Source organism: Prionailurus bengalensis, chromosome B1 (assembly GCF_016509475.1).
Source record: "Prionailurus bengalensis isolate Pbe53 chromosome B1, Fcat_Pben_1.1_paternal_pri, whole genome shotgun sequence".
Taxonomy (NCBI): Eukaryota; Metazoa; Chordata; class Mammalia; order Carnivora; family Felidae; genus Prionailurus; species Prionailurus bengalensis.
The window spans coordinates 59,026,653-59,045,585 of NC_057344.1; the positions used below are offsets into that span (position 1 = coordinate 59,026,653).

The 18,933-nt window shown below is 35.9% G+C and overlaps 1 protein-coding gene across 4 annotated transcripts in view; it reads left to right on the forward strand.

Annotated features, from left to right (window-relative positions):
- NEK1 (NIMA related kinase 1) overlaps positions 1-18,933 on the forward strand; it is a 242,131-nt gene that overhangs the window by 28,300 nt on the left and 194,898 nt on the right. For all 4 annotated transcript variants that reach the window (XM_043565808.1, XM_043565817.1, XM_043565825.1 and 1 more), the window contains exons 5-9: positions 834-931; positions 9,101-9,184; positions 12,142-12,209; positions 12,326-12,412; positions 15,737-15,791. In XM_043565808.1, coding sequence (XP_043421743.1) covers positions 834-931; positions 9,101-9,184; positions 12,142-12,209; positions 12,326-12,412; positions 15,737-15,791 — 392 coding nt within the window. The remainder of the gene's footprint in view (positions 1-833; positions 932-9,100; positions 9,185-12,141; positions 12,210-12,325; positions 12,413-15,736; positions 15,792-18,933) is intronic.

The following is an 18,933-nucleotide window of genomic DNA, read 5'->3' on the forward strand; positions in this document are numbered from 1 at the left end:
TGGACTGAGTCATAAAGGGGAATAAGATAATGCCCTATTTTCATGTTCACACATTATATACAATTTTTAAAAAGAGCAATAAAATCAAAGAAAGCTCCAAGAGTGTACAATCTTACTCACTGTTGAGTCCTCAGAATTCATTGCAACATCTGATATTTAGTAAGTAATAGATTAAGTGGATGAAACAAAGCTGAAAAGTAATGGTCAATTAGAAACTAAGTTATAATCCATCTTTGACAAATTGGTAGAAAAACTTTTTTTTTTTATTTTTTTTTTATTTTTTTTTAATTTTTATTTTTGGGACAGAGAGAGACAGAGCATGAACGGGGGAGGGGCAGAGAGAGAGGGAGACACAGAATCGGAAACAGGCTCCAGGCTCTGAGCCGTCAGCCCAGAGCCCGACGCGGGGCTTGAACTCACGGACCGCGAGATCGTGACCTGGCTGAAGTCGGACACTTAACCGACTGCGCCACCCAGGCGCCCCGAAAAACATTTTTTATAGATGATGTTTAAGAAAATATATCTATTAAATGAAAGCAAGTATGTTTGCCTGCATTTTGTCTGTGTTCCAGAGATGTTTAGACCAACGTGGATACTGCTGTTCAGTAAGATGCTGTATTCTTAGTAGAAAATCTTTAATGATGGAGCTGCCTGTTAACCCAGGTTATTATACAATCTGTATAACCGGATTTTGCACTCCAGTTCTTTTGAAGATGGTTCTGGTTTTCAGTAGAACATAATTAATTGCTGCATTTTAGTAAACCCTTGAGTACCTTTAGCTATACTTTTGACATACATTTTAAAAAATTAAATGTAATGTTTATATTTTGTAGAAAATGGTTCTCTCTACATAGTGATGGATTACTGTGAAGGAGGCGATCTGTTTAAACGAATTAATGCTCAGAAAGGCATTTTGTTTCAAGAGGATCAGGTGAGTTAGCATGTAGGAGATTGACTCTTACTCCTGATTATTGAGAAGCAATTCGAAGTTTATTTATATGTGTATTTATTTGTAAGTACAAATGCTTAATTGTAATTATTAGGACAGTTTTGTATCGAAATTCTAATATCTCAGTCACATTTCTGTCCTAGTTTCTATTAGTTCCCTATCTGTTCTAATTAGTTTCTATTAGTTCCCCATCTCATTTCTTGTCTATAATATTATTATTATATTTGTAATATATTTATATCCTTTGCGTGTGTGTGTATAAATGCATATATTTATGTATATAACTTAATTATTCATTATGACTAATTATTTTATATTCTGTCAATTTGGCTTACTGCTGCCAGACCATATTTTCCTACAATGTGGCTTTCCTAGGTAATTCTAGCTCTGGAGGCCTTGCATTGGCAACTACATTAAATCTAATATCTGTTTTGACCTTAGAGATCTCTAAAATATGACCCTATCCTACCTGAGCAGTCTTTTTTTTTTTTTCCTAATGTTTATTCATTTTTGAGAGACAAAGCGTAAGTGGGTAAGGAGCAGAGAGAGAGGGAGACACAGAATCGGAAGCAGTCTCCAGGTTCTGAGCTGTCAGCACAGATCCCGACGTGGGGCTCAAATTCACAAACTGTGAGATCATGACCTGAGGGGAAATCAGACGCTTAACTGACTGAGCCATCCAGGCACCCCATCTAATTTTTTTTTTTTAGTATTCTCTAATATGCACCCCTTCTCATTTAACAAATATTTATTGATCATTTATTCCCTGTTTGGCACTATTTGTGTTAAGGACACATGTTTATACATCTCATTTTTCCTGTGTATTTATTATTTCTTTTATTTTGGTAATACTTTCTTGCCAACTCTCTATTATTAATATTCTACCTTTTTTTTAATTACAGTTCAGCTTAAGTCCCAGCCTTTCCTTTGATTTTCCACAAGCACTCTAATCTGTGATCTTTTCCTTCTCTAAATTTCTATTGCAGTTCTCATTATCACCCATTCTTAATTTTTATTATGTGCTTTTACAAAAGGGAATGGGGAGAGCCATGTGCTAGGAATGTTATATTTTTTGTCTCTTTTAAACTTTATAATCCCCCATGAATTAGTGTAGTTTATTTAATAGATAAGAAATCTAACACGTTAAGTAGCTTGTCCCAAATTGTATAGTTAGTGTTTGAACTTACTAGTATCTAACTCCAGAGTTTATTAAATATTTGTTTACAGGCTTAAATTGTAAAATTATTAAAAGGTTCAGAAATGGAAATAATTCTTTGCCCACTGTTCCATCCCTGAAGATTACTACGTTTTTAGGTGTCTTTTTCCAAATTTTCTTTTTCATACTTGCACATGTACATATATACATCAAGACACAGATATTCAGACATGGAATATTATACATTGCATACTCTATCTTGCTTTTGTCACTTAACAATTACCTTGAGTACCCAAACTTATAAATAGAACAAATTGCTGGTTGCCAGCAGTGGCAGCAGTGGCAAGGGGAGGGATGTTTGGCAAGATGGGTAAAGAGCAGTGGGTGATAGGGGCTTCCAGTTGTAGAATGAATAAGTTACTGCAATAAAAGGCACAGCATGAGGAGTAGAGTCAGTGATATTGTAATAGCAATGTATGGAGATAGATGATAGCTACATTTGTAAACATACAAACATCAAATCACTACGTTGTACACCTGAAGCTAATGCAACAGTGTGTATCAACTATACTCAAATTAAAAAAATATTTAGAAAGCAAGGGAAATGTTACTTATAATACAAGGGAAAAAATACAGGCTGTGTTAAAAAATTATCTTGATTATTGTCACATGTTTGTCCATGTTGATCAATTATATTTGTTTTAATAGCTACATTATATCCCATTCCAGCAAAGCCTATGCTTTTTTGTTTCTTTAGGCAGCTATTTCAGTATCTGTAATGAATGTCTCTCTGTATTTTTTCAAAGTGGATATCATGGTCTTATATTTTTAATTTTTTAATTTTAATTTTTTAAAATTTATTTATTGTTTAATTTACATCCACGTTAGTTAGCATATAGTGCAACAATGATTTCAGGAGTAGATTCCTTAAGCCCCTTATCCATTTAGCCCATCTCTCCCTCCCACAAGCCCTCCAGCAACCCTCTGTTCTGTATATTTAAGAGTCTCTTATGTTTTGTCCCCCTCCATGTTTCTGTATTATTTTTACTTCCCTTCCCTTATGTTTATCTGTTTAGTATCTTAAATTCCTCATATGACTGAAGTCATTTATTTGTCTTTGCCTTCGCTTAGCCCCTAGTTCCATCCTAGTACCCTCTAGTTCCATCCACGTAGTTGCAAGTGGCAAGATTTCATTCTTTTTGATTGCTGTGTAATACTCCAGTGTGTGTGTGTGTGTGTGTGTGTGTGTGTGTACACACCACATAATCTTTATCCATTCATCTGCCGATGGACATTTGGGCTCTTTCCATACTTTGGCTATTGTTGATAGCACTGCTATAAACATGGGGGTGCATGTGTCCCTTTGAAACAGCACACCTGTATCCCTTGGGTTAATACCTAGTAGTGCAGTTTCTGGGTCGTAGGGTGGTTCTATTTTTAGTTTTTTGAGGAGCCTCCATACTGTTTTCCAGAGTGACTGCACCAGTTTGCATTCTCACCAGCATTGCAAAAGAGATCCTCTTTCTCCGCATCCTCACTGACATCTGTTGTTGCCTGAGTTGTTAATGTTAGTCATTCTGACAGGTGTAAGGTGGGATCTCATTGTGGTTTTGATTAGTATTTCCCTGATGATGAGTGATGTGGAGCATTTTTTCATGCATCTGTTGACCATCTAGATGTCTTCTTTAGAGAAGTGTCTATTCATATACTTTGCGCATATCTACACTGAATTATTTTTTTGGGGTGTTGAGTTTGATAAGTTCTTTTACATTTTGGGTACTAACCCATTATCTCATATGCCATTTGCAGATATCTTCTCCCATTCTGTTGGTTGCCTTTTAGTTTTGCTGACTGTTTCCTTCACTATGCAGAAGCTTTTTATCTTGATGAGGTCCCAATGGTTCATTTTTGCTTCTGTTTCCCTTGCCTCCGGATATGTGTTGAGTAAGATGTTGCTGTGGCCAAGATCAAAGAAGATTTTGCCTGCTTTCTCCTCGAGAATTTTGATGGCTTCCTATCTTACATTTAGGTCTTTCATCCATTTTGAGTGTCTTTTTCTGTATGGTGTGAGGAAGTGGTCCAGGTTCATTCTTCTGCATGTTGCTGTCCAGTTTTCCCAGCACCGTTTGCTGAAGAGACTATCCTTATTCCATTGGATATTCTTTCCTGCTTTGTCAAAGATTAGTTGGCCATATGTTTGTGGGTCCATTTCTGGGTTCTGTATTCTGTTCCATTGATCCGAGTGTCTGTTCTTGTGCCAGTACCATACTGTCTTGATGATTACAGTTTTGTAATATGTCTTGAAGTCTGGGATTATGATGCCTCCAGCTTTGGTTTTCTTTTTCAAGATTGCTTTGGCTATTAAGGGTCTTTTCTGGTTCCATACAAATTTAGGATTGTTTGTTCTAGCTCTGTGAAAAATGCTAGTGTTATTTTGATAGGGATTGCATTGAATTAACAGATTGCTTTGGTTAGTGTCGACATTTTAACAATATTTGTTCTTCCAATCTAGGAGCATGTAATGTTTTTCCATTTTTTGTGTGTGTGTGTCTTTTTCAGTTTCTTTCATTAGTTTTCTGTAGTTTTCAGTGTATAGATTTTTCACCTCTTTGGTTATGTTTATTCCTAGGTACTTTATGGTTTTTGGTGCAATTGTAAATGGGATTGATTTCTTGATTTCTCTTTCTGTTGCTTCATTATTGGTGTATAAGAATGCAACTAATTTCTTTGAATTGATTTTATATCCTGCGACTTTGCTGAATTCATGGATCAGTTCTAACAGATTTTTGGTGGAATATTTGGGGTTTTCCATATAGAGTATCATTTCATCTGCAAAGAGTGAAAGTTTGACTTCCTCCTGGCCGATTTGGATGCCTTTTATTCCTTTGTGTTGTCTGATTGCTGAGGGTAAGGCTTCCAATACCATGTTGAATAACAGTGGTGAAAGTGGACATCCTTGTCATGTTCCTGACCTTGGGGGGTAAGCTCTCAGTTTTTCCCCCTTGAGGATGATATTAGCAGTGGGTCTTTCATATATGGCTTTTATGATCTTGAGGTATGGTCCTTCTACCCCTACTTTCTTGAGGGTTTTTATCAAGAAAGGATGCTGTATTTTGTCGAATGCTTTCTCAGCACGTTGTCTTGTATTTTTACATGCATACCTGTTGTGTGATACCTCATTTAGTTCTGTTTTTCCCCTAGTACTGTTTCTGATCCATTTGTTTTGCTATCTGTGCATTTGTTGCTTCTACCTGCTATGTAATACTCCATGGTATTCGCTCAACTCTACACTTATTTTTACTGCATCATGCACCCTTAATTAATGTAGTCGGAATAATTTCACGTTATAATTATTTCTTCAACAAGGTTGTAATTTACTGTAAAACAGAGATCACAATTTTCACTAATGTCCTCTCATGGTACTTAGGAAAGCTGTGTCTATAAATTGGCACAACTAATCATGTGTTTGATAATACCATGTAGATGGGGACTTATGGTTTGTTGGCAGTAACTTGAAAATATGATCAGGTGAGATCTTGGGTTATATTTTAGTTAAGTACTATTAAATAAGGTAATGTCCTGTTTCTTACTTTACTTATCTCCTGTTTCCACAGTTAAGTGTACTAAATAGGGCACAGAACGTGGAGTAAGAAAACTTGGGTTTCAGTCATTGTTCTACTTATCAGCTTGGTAATTGTTATGTTAACAAATGACTTAACTATTTTGAGATTATTTCCTCATTCATTAATAGGGATGTTTATTCCACATAGCCAACTTCACTGTTGTGGTGAAGTCAAATAGTAATGTATGTTAATGTATAGAGTGCTATTTTTTTTATTAGAATTGTACCTAATACATTCCATTGTTTGTGCTCATTTTTATTCATTTGTCTTTATTGAACTTTAAAATGCTTGCTATTAAATTTTGTAACATTCTGTAAAATACATTGATAGTCTGTGGATTTGGTTCTGCACTTGGATAAATGTTCTTAGTACATAATGATGTATGTGTATGTACTATATGTTATGCATCTTGTCATCCTAGAAATTATTATGGAGGTCTACTCTATGTATTTTTGTCCATCTCTGAAATTATTCCATAATAAACAATAAGAATTTTGCAAGTCTTTTTTTTTTTAATTAATAGCATTTTTCTACCCTTCAGAATGATATTTTGTTAGCACAAATAAGAACATTATATATTTTAGCCTGTTTGAAATGGGAATTAGTTAAACAGAAACATCTTACTCCTACTACATCCTGCCATGCTCTGGGCCTTGAAGCATAAAAACATGGGGGCCAGAGTCCATGTTTTGTTTTAGACTGCAGGGTGGCTTGAGTCTGAGATGGTTTTGTTCATTTCTAGACTGGAAGTAGGAAGAGAAAGGCCTGTGTAACAAAATGATTTAGACTGGAAGTCTGGTTAATTAATTATAGTAACCAATACTAGAATAAAAATTTCTATAGGGATATTTAATAAGGGCTTGATGAATATTTTCCTTAAGTGTAAATCTGGATAGCAAAGTCATTGGCAAATGTCTAGAACTTTCCCATTTTCTGAAATATTTGTTTAATAATAATTTCCTATACAAATTTAACCCAGGAAAGGCTGAGCTTCTTTTTGATTTGGCAAGTCTTACCATGCTGCTTTTACAGCAATGTTGAGCTAATTAATATATTGATAGTGTATTTACTAATATTAGTGTATGCACCTGAAAAATAATATATGGTTACCTATTTAATCAAACGACAAAATATTTTAAAGTAAATATAGATGAGGAGGATTCTGGGAAGATGGTGGAGTAGGAAGCAGGAGGAATCTCTCTCCCCACTTACACAACAATTACAGTGGCAGAATCTATCCTGTGAAACTATTTTGGATCTCTGGAGTCTGTTGTAGGCATGCAACTTGTAGGTGAAAGCTTAAATAATAAATTTTGTTTATTTTCAATCAATTTTAGGTCTTAGCTAGGTAACAGTGGCTGCCACCCATTTCACACCTCCCAGCACTCAGGCATTCAGCCCTGCATACTTTCCAGAAGCAGTTTGAATGCACTTGTGGGAACCAAAATGTCAGGGATCTGTGCTCTGATTATTTATTATTATCATTATTATTTTAATGAGAGAGAGAGAGAGTGCACAAGCGGGGAAAGAGGCGGAGGGAGAGAGAGGAATGAATCTTAAGCAGGTTCCATACTCAGTGCATAGCCTGACATGGAGTTCAGTCCCATGACCCTGGATCATGACCAGAGCCTAAATCAAAAGTTGGACACTCAGCTGATTGAGCTACCCAGGCACCCCTGTTCTCTGATTGTTAATTGCAATTTCTGATCTTGGAGGTGCAGACAAGGAGGTGGACAGCCATTGTTGTACCTCCCCGCTGATTGAAAGCCCCACTCTTGGGGCGCCTGGGTGGCTCAGTCGGTTAAGCGTCCGACTTCAGCCCGGGTCACGATCTCGCGGTCTGTGAGTTCGAGCCCCGCGTCGGGCTCTGGGCTGATGGCTCAGAGCCTGGAGCCTGCTTCCGATTCTGTCTCCCTCTCTCTCTGCCCCTCCCCCGTTCACGCTCTGTCTCTCTCTGTGTCAAAAATAAATAAACGTTAAAAAAATTTAAAAAAAAAAAAAAAAAAAGAAAGCCCTACTCTTTCATGCTGAGGTGACTTCCATAGTATTTCAAGGGCCAGTGTCCCCACCCCCTTTTTCCCATCTTCATTTCTCTTTTTTCCCCTTTAAGGAAACATGGAAGTACTTAATTCTTTTCAATGGCTGTGTATCTAGTACAGTGATATCACAATATATTTAAATGTATTTAGGTGTATTTAGGTGTTTATATTTTTTTGCTTTGATGAACGTTGCTGGATACATCCTTTTGTATTTGTGATACTGTATCTGTAGGACAAATTTGAAATTCCAATTGCTCTTTCAAATGGTATGTGAATTTAAAATTTTTGCATACTTTTCCAAATGACTATAATTAACTTTCTCACAAACAAGGTATGCAAAGACTTATTTCCTCACATTCTGGCCAACCTTGTGTGTTATTTTATTTTTCTCAAGTTACAAAAGTGTCTTGTTTTATTTAGTGTTATTATTAAAATTTTTTTATTAGTATTTTGTGTGTACATTTATTGGCTTATTTTTTCTCCATCATTTGCTTTTCTAGTCTTTTCTCCACTTCTTATTTTGACTGCCAGTATTTTTCTTAGTGATTTGGATGAACTTTTGCATATTACAGAGCAATCTATCAATTATGTTGCAAGTATTTTCTTAATTATTATACTCGATTATATATTTTGCCCTGCAGATGTTTTAAATTTTATATAGTGAACATGGTCAGTCTTTATTTTTGTAACTTATGGGTTTTAAGTCAGTTTTGAAAGTCCTTCAATCAAAGATTATAGAAAATCAACCTCTATTTTCTTTTACCATTGTATAGTTTAATTTTTGCCTGTTTAAAAAAGCCATCTACTTGGAATTCTTTTGGTGTTAGGAACGAGGTAGAAATTAAGCCCTTGTACTTTTAAGTAGCCAACTTCAGAGAGTATGTTTATATATGGTGAATGTGGAAAGAGATAAAACTCAGCTATGTTTTCCAAATTTCTAGCCTGATATTTTTCCCCTCGTGATTTTTATTTATGGAGAAAAAAGATGTATTTAAATATAAAGTCACTTACCCTCCTAGTATATTCATTTTTCACTCTTTTCTGGAAGTTTCTTTCTATATTCTGATTTATAAGAGATGCTTCAGTAGCAGTCTCTTACATTTTAAAGTCAGTGTGGACCCTTGCACATGATATATCAGCTTGAATATCTACTTAATGTTAGTGACATTAATTACAGTAAAGTTAAAAATTGTAGACTAAATTTCTTTTTTTAAGGACTTAGTTCCCTTCAACCCCAGATATTCCTGAATGCTTTTTTTTTTTGGTTAAGAAAAGAATACTGTGAGATGTAAATTTTAATAAAAGAAATGACAAATCTGATTTTCCCTCTTAGATTTTGGATTGGTTTGTGCAGATATGTTTGGCCTTGAAACATGTACATGATCGAAAAATTCTTCATCGAGACATAAAGTCACAGGTATGATTATTTTGTCACTAATAACTTCTAAATGGATATGGACTTGGAGCCAGTGTTGTCTTAGGCTAAAATTTTTGAACCTGATCCAGTCTGCATCGGATTATCGGTTCTCTCTTCACTGTTCTCCCTTCACCATAATACTAGATATCCTCCTTATATGCCTTGTGTGTTATAGCTCCTGCCTCTTTCCTATATCCTCCTTCTGGGTTTACTCTCATAATGATGGGAAAAAAACCCAAAAAATAAATATGTGGAAGGTATATTTTGGGGGATATTTTATGTCTGAAGATGACTTTTTTCCATTCTCTTACTTTAATGATAATTTGGATATAAACTTCTAGGCTAGAAATTTGTTTTCCTAAAGAATTTTGAAGATGAAGAATATTTTGAAGAATATTTTGAAGATATTACTCATTTGTCTCTTGGCCTCTAGTGTTGCTATTTAGGAATTTAGTCAGTGGTTTCTTACCCTGTTTTTTCTCTTTGGATGACTATATGATATTCTGTATGTCTCCATTGTTCTGAAATTTCATAGGGTTGTGCATTGGTGAAGTTCAGTTTTTATTATGTTGTGTACTTTTGATCTGAGAATGTATATTCACCTAGAAATGTTCTGGAAAATGTTTAGCAGAATTTTTTCAGATATTATTTCTCTATCATTACCGTCATGGTCTTCTGAATTATGTTTCTAGACTTGTGTTGTAGCTTCTTAATCTAGCCCTTCCAAGTACCTTATTTGTTCTTTCACATTTTATTTCTTTGTCTCTCAGTTGCCTTCTAGGTGAATTTCTCAGCCTACTTTCAAGTTACCCAAATCCTTTTTTAATTTTGTCTAAACTGATACATATCAATTTACTTGTTTTTTATAATGACTATTTTTTTTCTCCAAAATTTCTAAATGGTTTTTCATATACCTCTGTTCTTAATCGGATTGATTTTTATTTCATGATGTCTTGTTCTTTTTAAACTGATTTCTTTCATTTATCTCTTTGCAATTTCCTTTCTTTTTGTTTTTTAAAGATTTTATTTTTAAGTAATCTCTACACCCAACATGGGGCTCAAACTTACAACCCTGAGATCAAGAGTCACATGCCCTAATGACTGAACCATCCAGGCACCCCTCCCTTAGCTAAACATACTTATTTTAAAGTTTCTGTCACTGTTTTGTAGAATTAATTCTGTCTGGAGTGAATTCTTGTTCTGATTATTTTATTGGCTTTTTTTTTTTTGGAAACTCTTTGTGGGAGATGTTTTGTCCCCATAGCTCATCTGTGTGTAGAGTTTCTTTCATGGATGCCCCACTGGGCTTTCTCAGTCCTCAGACTAGGTAGATCAGAGGGTATTTGTCTCCTGGTGTCAAGGCCATGTGTTTGTCTTACCTTCTTACACCTGTAGCCTCTCGTATAGCCTGATTGCCTCCAGATGTGTAGTAGGAAGAGAAGGATCTGTGATGGGAGCTTCATACCTCATCCTTCCTGTCCCCCAACTCTCTGCCACCTAATCCCAATTTCACCCCATTTTACTCCATCCCCCTCATCCCTGCTTTGTGTCATCTTTGCCTGTGAACATGTGTCTGAGTCAAGTCTCCTAAATGATGTGGAGTTTAATTTATGTGCCACAAACTCCTGCCTTTACTGTTTGATAGAGCATTGGGGTTATATATTTATGAATGCAAATTAATTGGGTAAATTATTGGAAAATTTTAAGATTCTTTTGTTATATTTAGGCTAATTGGAATTTTTAGGCATTTTTTTTTTAATGGGGGAGTCTGGGTTCATTTATTTGAAGTTGTATTGAGATATATTTCAAATACCTTAATATTCACCCACTGGAAATGTATTGTTCAGTGATTTTTAGTATATTCACAGAGTTTTGAAACCATTACCATTCTCTAATTCTAGAACATTTTTTTATAACTCCAAAAAGAAACCCTGTACCATTAGCAATCACTTTCCATTCCCTCTCTACCTAGACTCTGGAAACCACTAATTTACTTTCTTTCTCAATGGATTTGCCTGTTTCTGGACATTTTATATAAATGGAATCATAATATGTGACTTTGTGTATTTTAAGTGGGTTGTCTTTTGTTGCTAATGAATTGTAAGAGTTCTTTATTCTGGATACATGATTTGCAAATATTTTCTCCAGTTCTGTGGGTTGTCTGTTCACTTTTGATATAGTGTTCTTTGAACAAAAGTTTTTAATTTTGGTGAAGTCCACTTTATATTCTCTTCTTTGCTTGTGCTTTTGGTGTTATATTTAAGAAACCATTGCCCAACCCAATAACACAAAGATATACTCCCATATATTCCTCTAGCAGTCATATAGTTTCAGTTCTTATATTTAGGAATCCATTTTGAGTTAATTTTTGTATATGGTATAAGGACCTACATTCATTCTTTTGTATGTGGATATACAGTTATTCCAGCTTTTTAAAAAATGTTTGTTTATGGGGCGCCTGGTTGGTGGCTCAGTTGGTTGTGTCTGACTTCGGCTCAGATCATGATCTCACGGTTCATGAGTTCAAGCCCTGCGTTGGGCTTTGTGCTGACAGCTCAGAGCCTGGAGCCTGTTTTGGATTCTGTGTGTCTCTCTCTCTGCCCGCCCCCCCACCCCCCCACCTCACACTCTGTCTCTCTCTCCTTCAAAAATAAACACTAAAAAAATTTAAAAAGTTTATTTTTGAGAGAGAGAGAGAGCAAGCATGTGCACGCAGGGGAGGGGCAGAGAGAGGGAGATAGAGGATCTGCATGTGCTTCCATGCTGACAGCAGAGAGCCCATTGTGGGGCTCAAACTCACAAACCATGAGATCATGACGTGAGCTGAATTTGGATGCTTAACCGACTGAGCCACCCAGGCACCTCCCAGCTTTTTTTAAACTAGATTTGTTTTTGTGAAAAGAGTTGTCAGGACTGGACTGTAACAATATTTCTGGCTTTTTATATCTCTTAAACAGAACATATTTTTAACCAAAGATGGGACAATACAACTTGGAGATTTTGGAATCGCTAGAGTACTTAATAGGTAACATACTAATTTTAAACTTTGTTTTGATAAAATGTCCATGGTGGTATATATGTTTTAATTTATAATATATTTTAGTATCTTAAGCTTCTCCAATAATTCTTTTTTTGTCCTAGTACTGTGGAACTGGCTCGAACTTGCATAGGGACCCCATACTACTTGTCACCTGAAATCTGTGAAAACAAACCTTACAATAATAAAAGGTATTTAAAATGATATTCATTACATGATATATTCCCTTTAAATCTTTCTCTTCTGCTGTATTTACTGACTTCAGGATATTATTGCAAAATCATTAATGCTCATAAAAATATATATGTGTGTGTATGTATATATATATATGTATATATATATATATATATATATATATATATATACATACACGCGTACATCCATTTTTTTACTATACAATGAGGGGGGATTACAAATAAGTTATTTCACTGTCTTTCTAAAGGAACTATAGAAAGTATCACCTTATTGTTTAAGTTATAATTGGAAATAGAGTATTTACTTTGGTCTTTGTCATAGCACTTTCTATTGAAATATCTAATAGTTAATATTTATTGAACAAATTATGTGCCTGGCACTGGTTTGAATGCTTTCTATGTATTGACTCCTTTACTCTTCACAATAATCTAGTGAGTTGTAAGCATTAATTATTCCTCCTTTTCCTTGTAAGGAAGCCAAATGCAGAGAGAGAGGGAAAGCAACTTGCAAGTTCCAGGCATCTGGCTCCCAAGCCCAAATCCCTAATCATTGAGTTGTACTGTGGCTAACAGATTGTAGAACATGTGACTGGGATGAAGAATTCTGCTGCTGAATTCTATTTACCATTTATTTTCTTTCTAACTGAAATATACTAGCCAAGAAATATTGGTCTTAAATTTGAAAGCAGGGGTACTTCGGTGGCTCAGTCACTCAAGTGACTGACTTTGGCTCAGGACATGATTTCGTGGTTCATGAGTTTGAGCCTGGCTTCGGGCTCTGCACTGACAGAAATAGCATTAAAATCTAAAATTACTGAAGCTCAGGGCACGGCTCAGTTGGTTAAGCATCCAACTTCTGATTTTGGCTCAGGTCATGATGTCACAGTTCGTGAGTTCAGGTCCTGCTTTGAGCTCCATACTTGTTTGTGTGCATGCGTGGTCTTTTTCTCTCAATAAGTAAATAAACTAAAAAAAACTTTGAAAGCACTCACAGAAGTTAAAAGGAAGAAAACGATAGCTCCTTTTTTTGAGTGGGAAGGAAGCTATGTTTGAAACCTGAGCGCTTGAGACTGAGAACATTAATGTATTTTTTAAATGAATTTAAATTACAATAATCAGTCTAGTTCATGGAAAGTATTATTTAGTGTATATTCTTAACGATACTAGCATTTTCTTTGAGCTAAAGTAATTTTTTTAAGTTTATGTATTTATTTTGAGAGAGAGAGAGTGAGGGAGGGGCAGAGAGTAGGGGAGAGAGAGAATCCCAAGCAGGCTCCTCTGCTCTCAGCATGGAGCCCAAAGCAGGGCTTGAATTCATGAACTGTGACATCATGACCTGAGCCAAAATCAGAAGCTGGATACTTAACCAGCTGACCCACGCATGTGCCCTGAACTGAAGTGATTTTAGACTTTAATGCTATTTCTGTATCTTATGAATAAGTCAACTGTGAAAAATATCAGTCTTTATCTTTAAATTAGGAATGTATTTAATCCTTTGGTGAATTAAAAAAAAATTTTTTTTTAAACACTTTATTTTTGAGAGACCGAGTGTGAGCATGGGAATGGGAGAGAGAGAGAGACAGAGACACAGAATCTGAAGCAGGCTCCAGGCTCTGAGCACAGAGCACTGTCAGCACAGAGCCCAACACTGGGCTTGAACCCACCAACCATGAGATCATGGCCCGAGCTGAAGTCAGAGGCTTAACCGACTGAGCCACCCGGGCGCCCTGAGAATTTTTTATTTTATTTATTTTTGAGACAGAAAGAGGCAGAGCATGAGCAGGGGAGGGGCAGAGGGAGAGGGAGACACAGAATCCAAAGCAGACTTCAGGCTCTGAGCTGTCAGCACAGAGTGTGCCGCGGGGCTTGAACTCACAGTGTGAGATCATGACCTGAGCTGAAGTCGGATGCTTAACCGACTGAGCCACCCAGGTGCCTGAGAACTTTTTATTGTAATGTTTATTTTTATTTTTGAGAGAGAGAGAGTGACAGAGTGTGAGCAGGGGAGGGGCAAGAGGGAGAATCTGAAGCAGGCTTCAGACTCCCAGCTGCAGCACAGAGCCCGACACAGGCTCCAACTCAGGGAACCGTGAGATCATGACTTGAGCTGAAGTTGGACACTTAACCGACTAAGCCACCCAGGCACCCCTGAGTATTTTCTATAAAACTAATTTTGTGGGGAAAATAGTTTAAAAATGTCATGGATGAGCATTGTCAGTATACTTTAAAATTCATATTTTTCTAAATATGTTTTAAAGTATTTTTAAAATAGCATCATTAGTGTAATGGTTTTGATTATACATGTTACATGTACTAACATGTATAAGTTACTAAATGGCTTAATTACTATTCACATTTTTTGCTAGTTGATCTTGAAACTAAATAAATTTTGGGGGTTACAGATTTATATTTGTAGCTTTTTGTGAGTTTAGTTAAAGTAACTTTGGGATTTCAGTATTGGATTTTCTTTTTTTCCAATAAGTTCAGCTTTCAGGAGTAGTGGTTTTTGTTTTTATTGACTACTAAGGGCAACTGTTGCTCTGAACTATGAGATTTTTATTTTTTCTTTTTAAAAATGGAAGATAGCATTTAATTATAAAAATATGTGTAAAAGAGAGGAAGAAACTATAAAGGAGACATTATAACTAAGTCCTTAAGTTAAGATTAAATAAATATATTTACCTTATATAATATTTCAGTTGGCTGTCCTATGTTTCAGATAAATTTGAGTAAATATTTTGTTTATCATGAAAACAGTATTTTGCTTTTATAGTATATAGATTTTTAATTTTATTATTTTTAAAAGATGTTTATTTTGAGAAAGAGCACACACGTGCATCTGGAGGTAGGGCAGGAGAGAGGGAGAAAGAGAATCCCGAGTAGGTCCTGTATTGTCAGCGTTATCCTGATGTGGGGTGGGGCCCGATCCCATGAATCTCGAAATCATGACTTGGGATGAAATCAAGAGTCAGATGCCCAACTGAGCCTCCCAGGTGCCCCTTATATTTTTTTAAATCATGGCATTTCATAAATAATTGAATAAAATAACTAGAATATTCATGAAATGTACTGATTTTGTTCTTTTAAATAGTACATTTCTTTAATAAAACTTTAAAATAATTGCTTGGGCAACTGCTTCTTCTAATCTGGGATAGCTACTTTTATCATTTGGATATGGTTGAAATTTTGCATTTTAAAGGATATATTTTATGGAACATATATTTTTGGAAAGCATTTTCATTTTGCTTTTGTTTCCTTTAAATAAAAAAAAAATTTAAACTCTGATACTTAGAGAAAATTTCTCATTTTTCCCTTTTCTAGTGACATTTGGGCTCTGGGGTGTGTCCTGTATGAAATGTGCACACTTAAACATGCAGTAAGTAGAAGTTTCTGAAATATTTTAAAAATTATGTCCTGATGTACCTATAATATTTCTATATTTTAAAAATCATATGCCATCTTTCAGGGGGCCCACTTGTACTGGAAATTCTTCTCTGTCAGTTTTTAAATTTCTCATCTTTCAAGTGTAAATTTAAATAGATTTTCCTTTAATATATACATATATTACATATGTATGTTATATATTTATTATTATAATAGGTATATCATACTTTTTTACAGGAAATTATTCCTAATGAGAAAAACAAATTTGCTGTCTTTTTAATGTTACATTCATGTATGAATTTGGTATTTTATTTTATTTTATTTTATTTATTTATTTTTTTTACATTCAGATTTTATTTATTTATTTTTTTCTTTTTCTTTTTTTTTTTTATGAAATTTATTGACAAATTGGTTTCCATACAACACCCAGTGCTCATCTCAAAAGGTGCCTTCCTCAATACCCATCACCCACCGTCTCCTCCCTCCCACCCCCCATCAACCTTCAGTTTGTTCTCAGTTTTTAACAGTCTCTTATGCTTTGGCTCTCTCCCATTCTAACCTCTTTTTTTTTTTTTTTTCCTTCCCCTCCCCCATGGGTTCCTGTTAAGTTCCTCAGGATCCACATAAGAGTGAAACCATATGGTATCTGTCTTTCTCTGTATGGCTTATTTCACTTAGCATCACACTCTCCAGTTCCATCCACGTTGCTACAAAAGGCCAGATTTCATTTTTTCTCATTGCCACGTAATATTCCATTGTGTATATAAACCACAATTTCTTTATCCATTCATCAGTTGATGGACATTTAGGCTCTTTCCATAATTTGGCTATTGTTGAGAGTGCTGCTATGAACATTGGGGTACAAGTGCCCCTATGCATCAGTACTCCTGTATCCCTTGGATAAATTCCTAGCAGTGCTATTGCTGGGTCATAGGGTAGGTCTATTTTTAATTTTCTGAGGAACCTCCACACTGCTTTCCAGAGCGGCTGCACCAATTTGCATTCCCACCAACAGTGCAAGAGGGTTTCCGTTTCTCCACATCCTCTCCAGCATCTATAGTCTCCTGATTTGTTCATTTTGGCCACTCTGACTGGCGTGAGGTGATACCTGAGTGTGGTTTTGATTTGTATTTCCCTGATAAGGAGCGACGCTGAACATCTTTTCATGTGCCTGTTGGCCATCCGGATGTCTTCTTTAGAGAAGTGTCTATTCATGTTTTCTGCCCATTTCTTCACTGGGTTATTTGTTTTTCGGGTGTGGAGTTTGGTGAGCTCTTTATAGATTTTGGATACTAGCCCTTTGTCCGATATGTCATTTGCGAATATCTTTTCCCATTCCGTTGGTTGCCTTTTAGTTTTGTTGGTTGTTTCCTTTGCTGTGCAGAAGCTTTTTATCTTCATAAGGTCCCAGTAATTCACTTTTGCTTTTAATTCCCTTGCCTTTGGGGATGTGTCGAGTAAGAGATTGCTACGGCTGAGGTCAGAGAGGTCTTTTCCTGCTTTCTCCTCTAAGGTTTTGATGGTTTCCTGTCTCACATTTAGGTCCTTTATCCATTTTGAGTTTATTTTTGTGAATGGTGTGAGAAAGTGGTCTAGTTTCAACCTTCTGCATGTTGCTGTCCAGTTCTCCCAGCACCATTTGTTAAAGAGGCTGTCTTTTTTCCATTGGATGTTCTTTCCTGCTTTGTCAAAGATGAGTTGGCCATACGTTTGTGGGTCTAGTTCTGGGGTTTCTATTCTATTCCATTGGTCTATGTGTCTGTTTTGGTGCCAATACCATGCTGTCTTGATGATGACAGCTTTGTAGTAGAGGCTAAAGTCTGGGATTGTGATGCCTCCTGCTTTGGTCTTCTTCTTCAAAATTCCTTTGGCTATTCGGGGCCTTTTGTGGTTCCATATGAATTTTAGGATTGCTTGTTCTAGTTTCGAGAAGAATGCTGGTGCAATTTTGATTGGGATTGCATTGAATGTGTAGATAGCTTTGGGTAGTATTGACATTTTGACAATATTTATTTTTCCAATCCATGAGCAGGGAATGTCTTTCCATTTCTTTAAATCTTCTTCAATTTCCTTCATAAGCTTTCTATAGTTTTCAGCATACAGATCCTTTACATCTTTGGTTAGATTTATTCCTAGGTATTTTATGCTTCTTGGTGCAATTGTGAATGGGATCAGTTTGTTTATTTGTCTTTCTGTTGCTTCATTGTTAGTGTATAAGAATGCAACTGATTTCTGTACATTGATTTTGTATCCTGCAACTTTGCTGAATTCATGTATCAGTTCTAGCAGACTTTTGGTGGAGTCTATCGGATTTTCCATGTATAATATCATGTCATCTGCAAAAAGCGAAAGCTTGACTTCATCTTTGCCAATTTTGATGCCTTTGATTTCCTTTTGTTGTCTGATTGCTGATGCTAGAACTTCCAGCACTATGTTAAACAGCAGCGGTGAGAGTGGGCATCCTTGTCGTGTTCCTGATCTCAGGGAAAAAGCTTTCAGTTTTTCCCCGTTGAGGATGATGTTAGCTGTGGGCTTTTCATAAATGGCTTTTATGATCTTTAAGTATGTTCCTTCTATCCCGACTTTCTCAAGGGTTTTTATTAAGAAAGGGTGCTGGATTTTGTCGAAGGCCTTTTCTGCATCGATTGACAGGATCATATGGTTCTTCTCTCTTTTTTTGTTAATGTGATGTATCACGTTGATTGATTTGCGAATGTTGAACCAGCCCTGCATCCCAGGAATGAATCCCACTTGATCATGGTGAATAATTCTTTTTATATGCCGTTGAATTCGATTTGCTAGTATCTTATTGAGAATTTTTGCATCCATATTCATCAGGGATATTGGCCTGTAGTTCTCTTTTTTTACTGGGTCTCTGTCTGGTTTAGGAATCAAAGTAATACTGGCTTCATAGAATGAGTCTGGAAGTTTTCCTTCCCTTTCTATTTCTTGGAATAGCTTGAGAAGGATAGGTATTATCTCTGCTTGAAACGTCTGGTAGAACTCCCCTGGGAAGCCATCTGGTCCTGGACTCTTATTTGTTGGGAGATTTTTGATAACCGATTCAATTTCTTCGCTGGTTATGGGTCTGTTCAAGCTTTCTATTTCCTCCTGATTGAGTTTTGGAAGAGTGT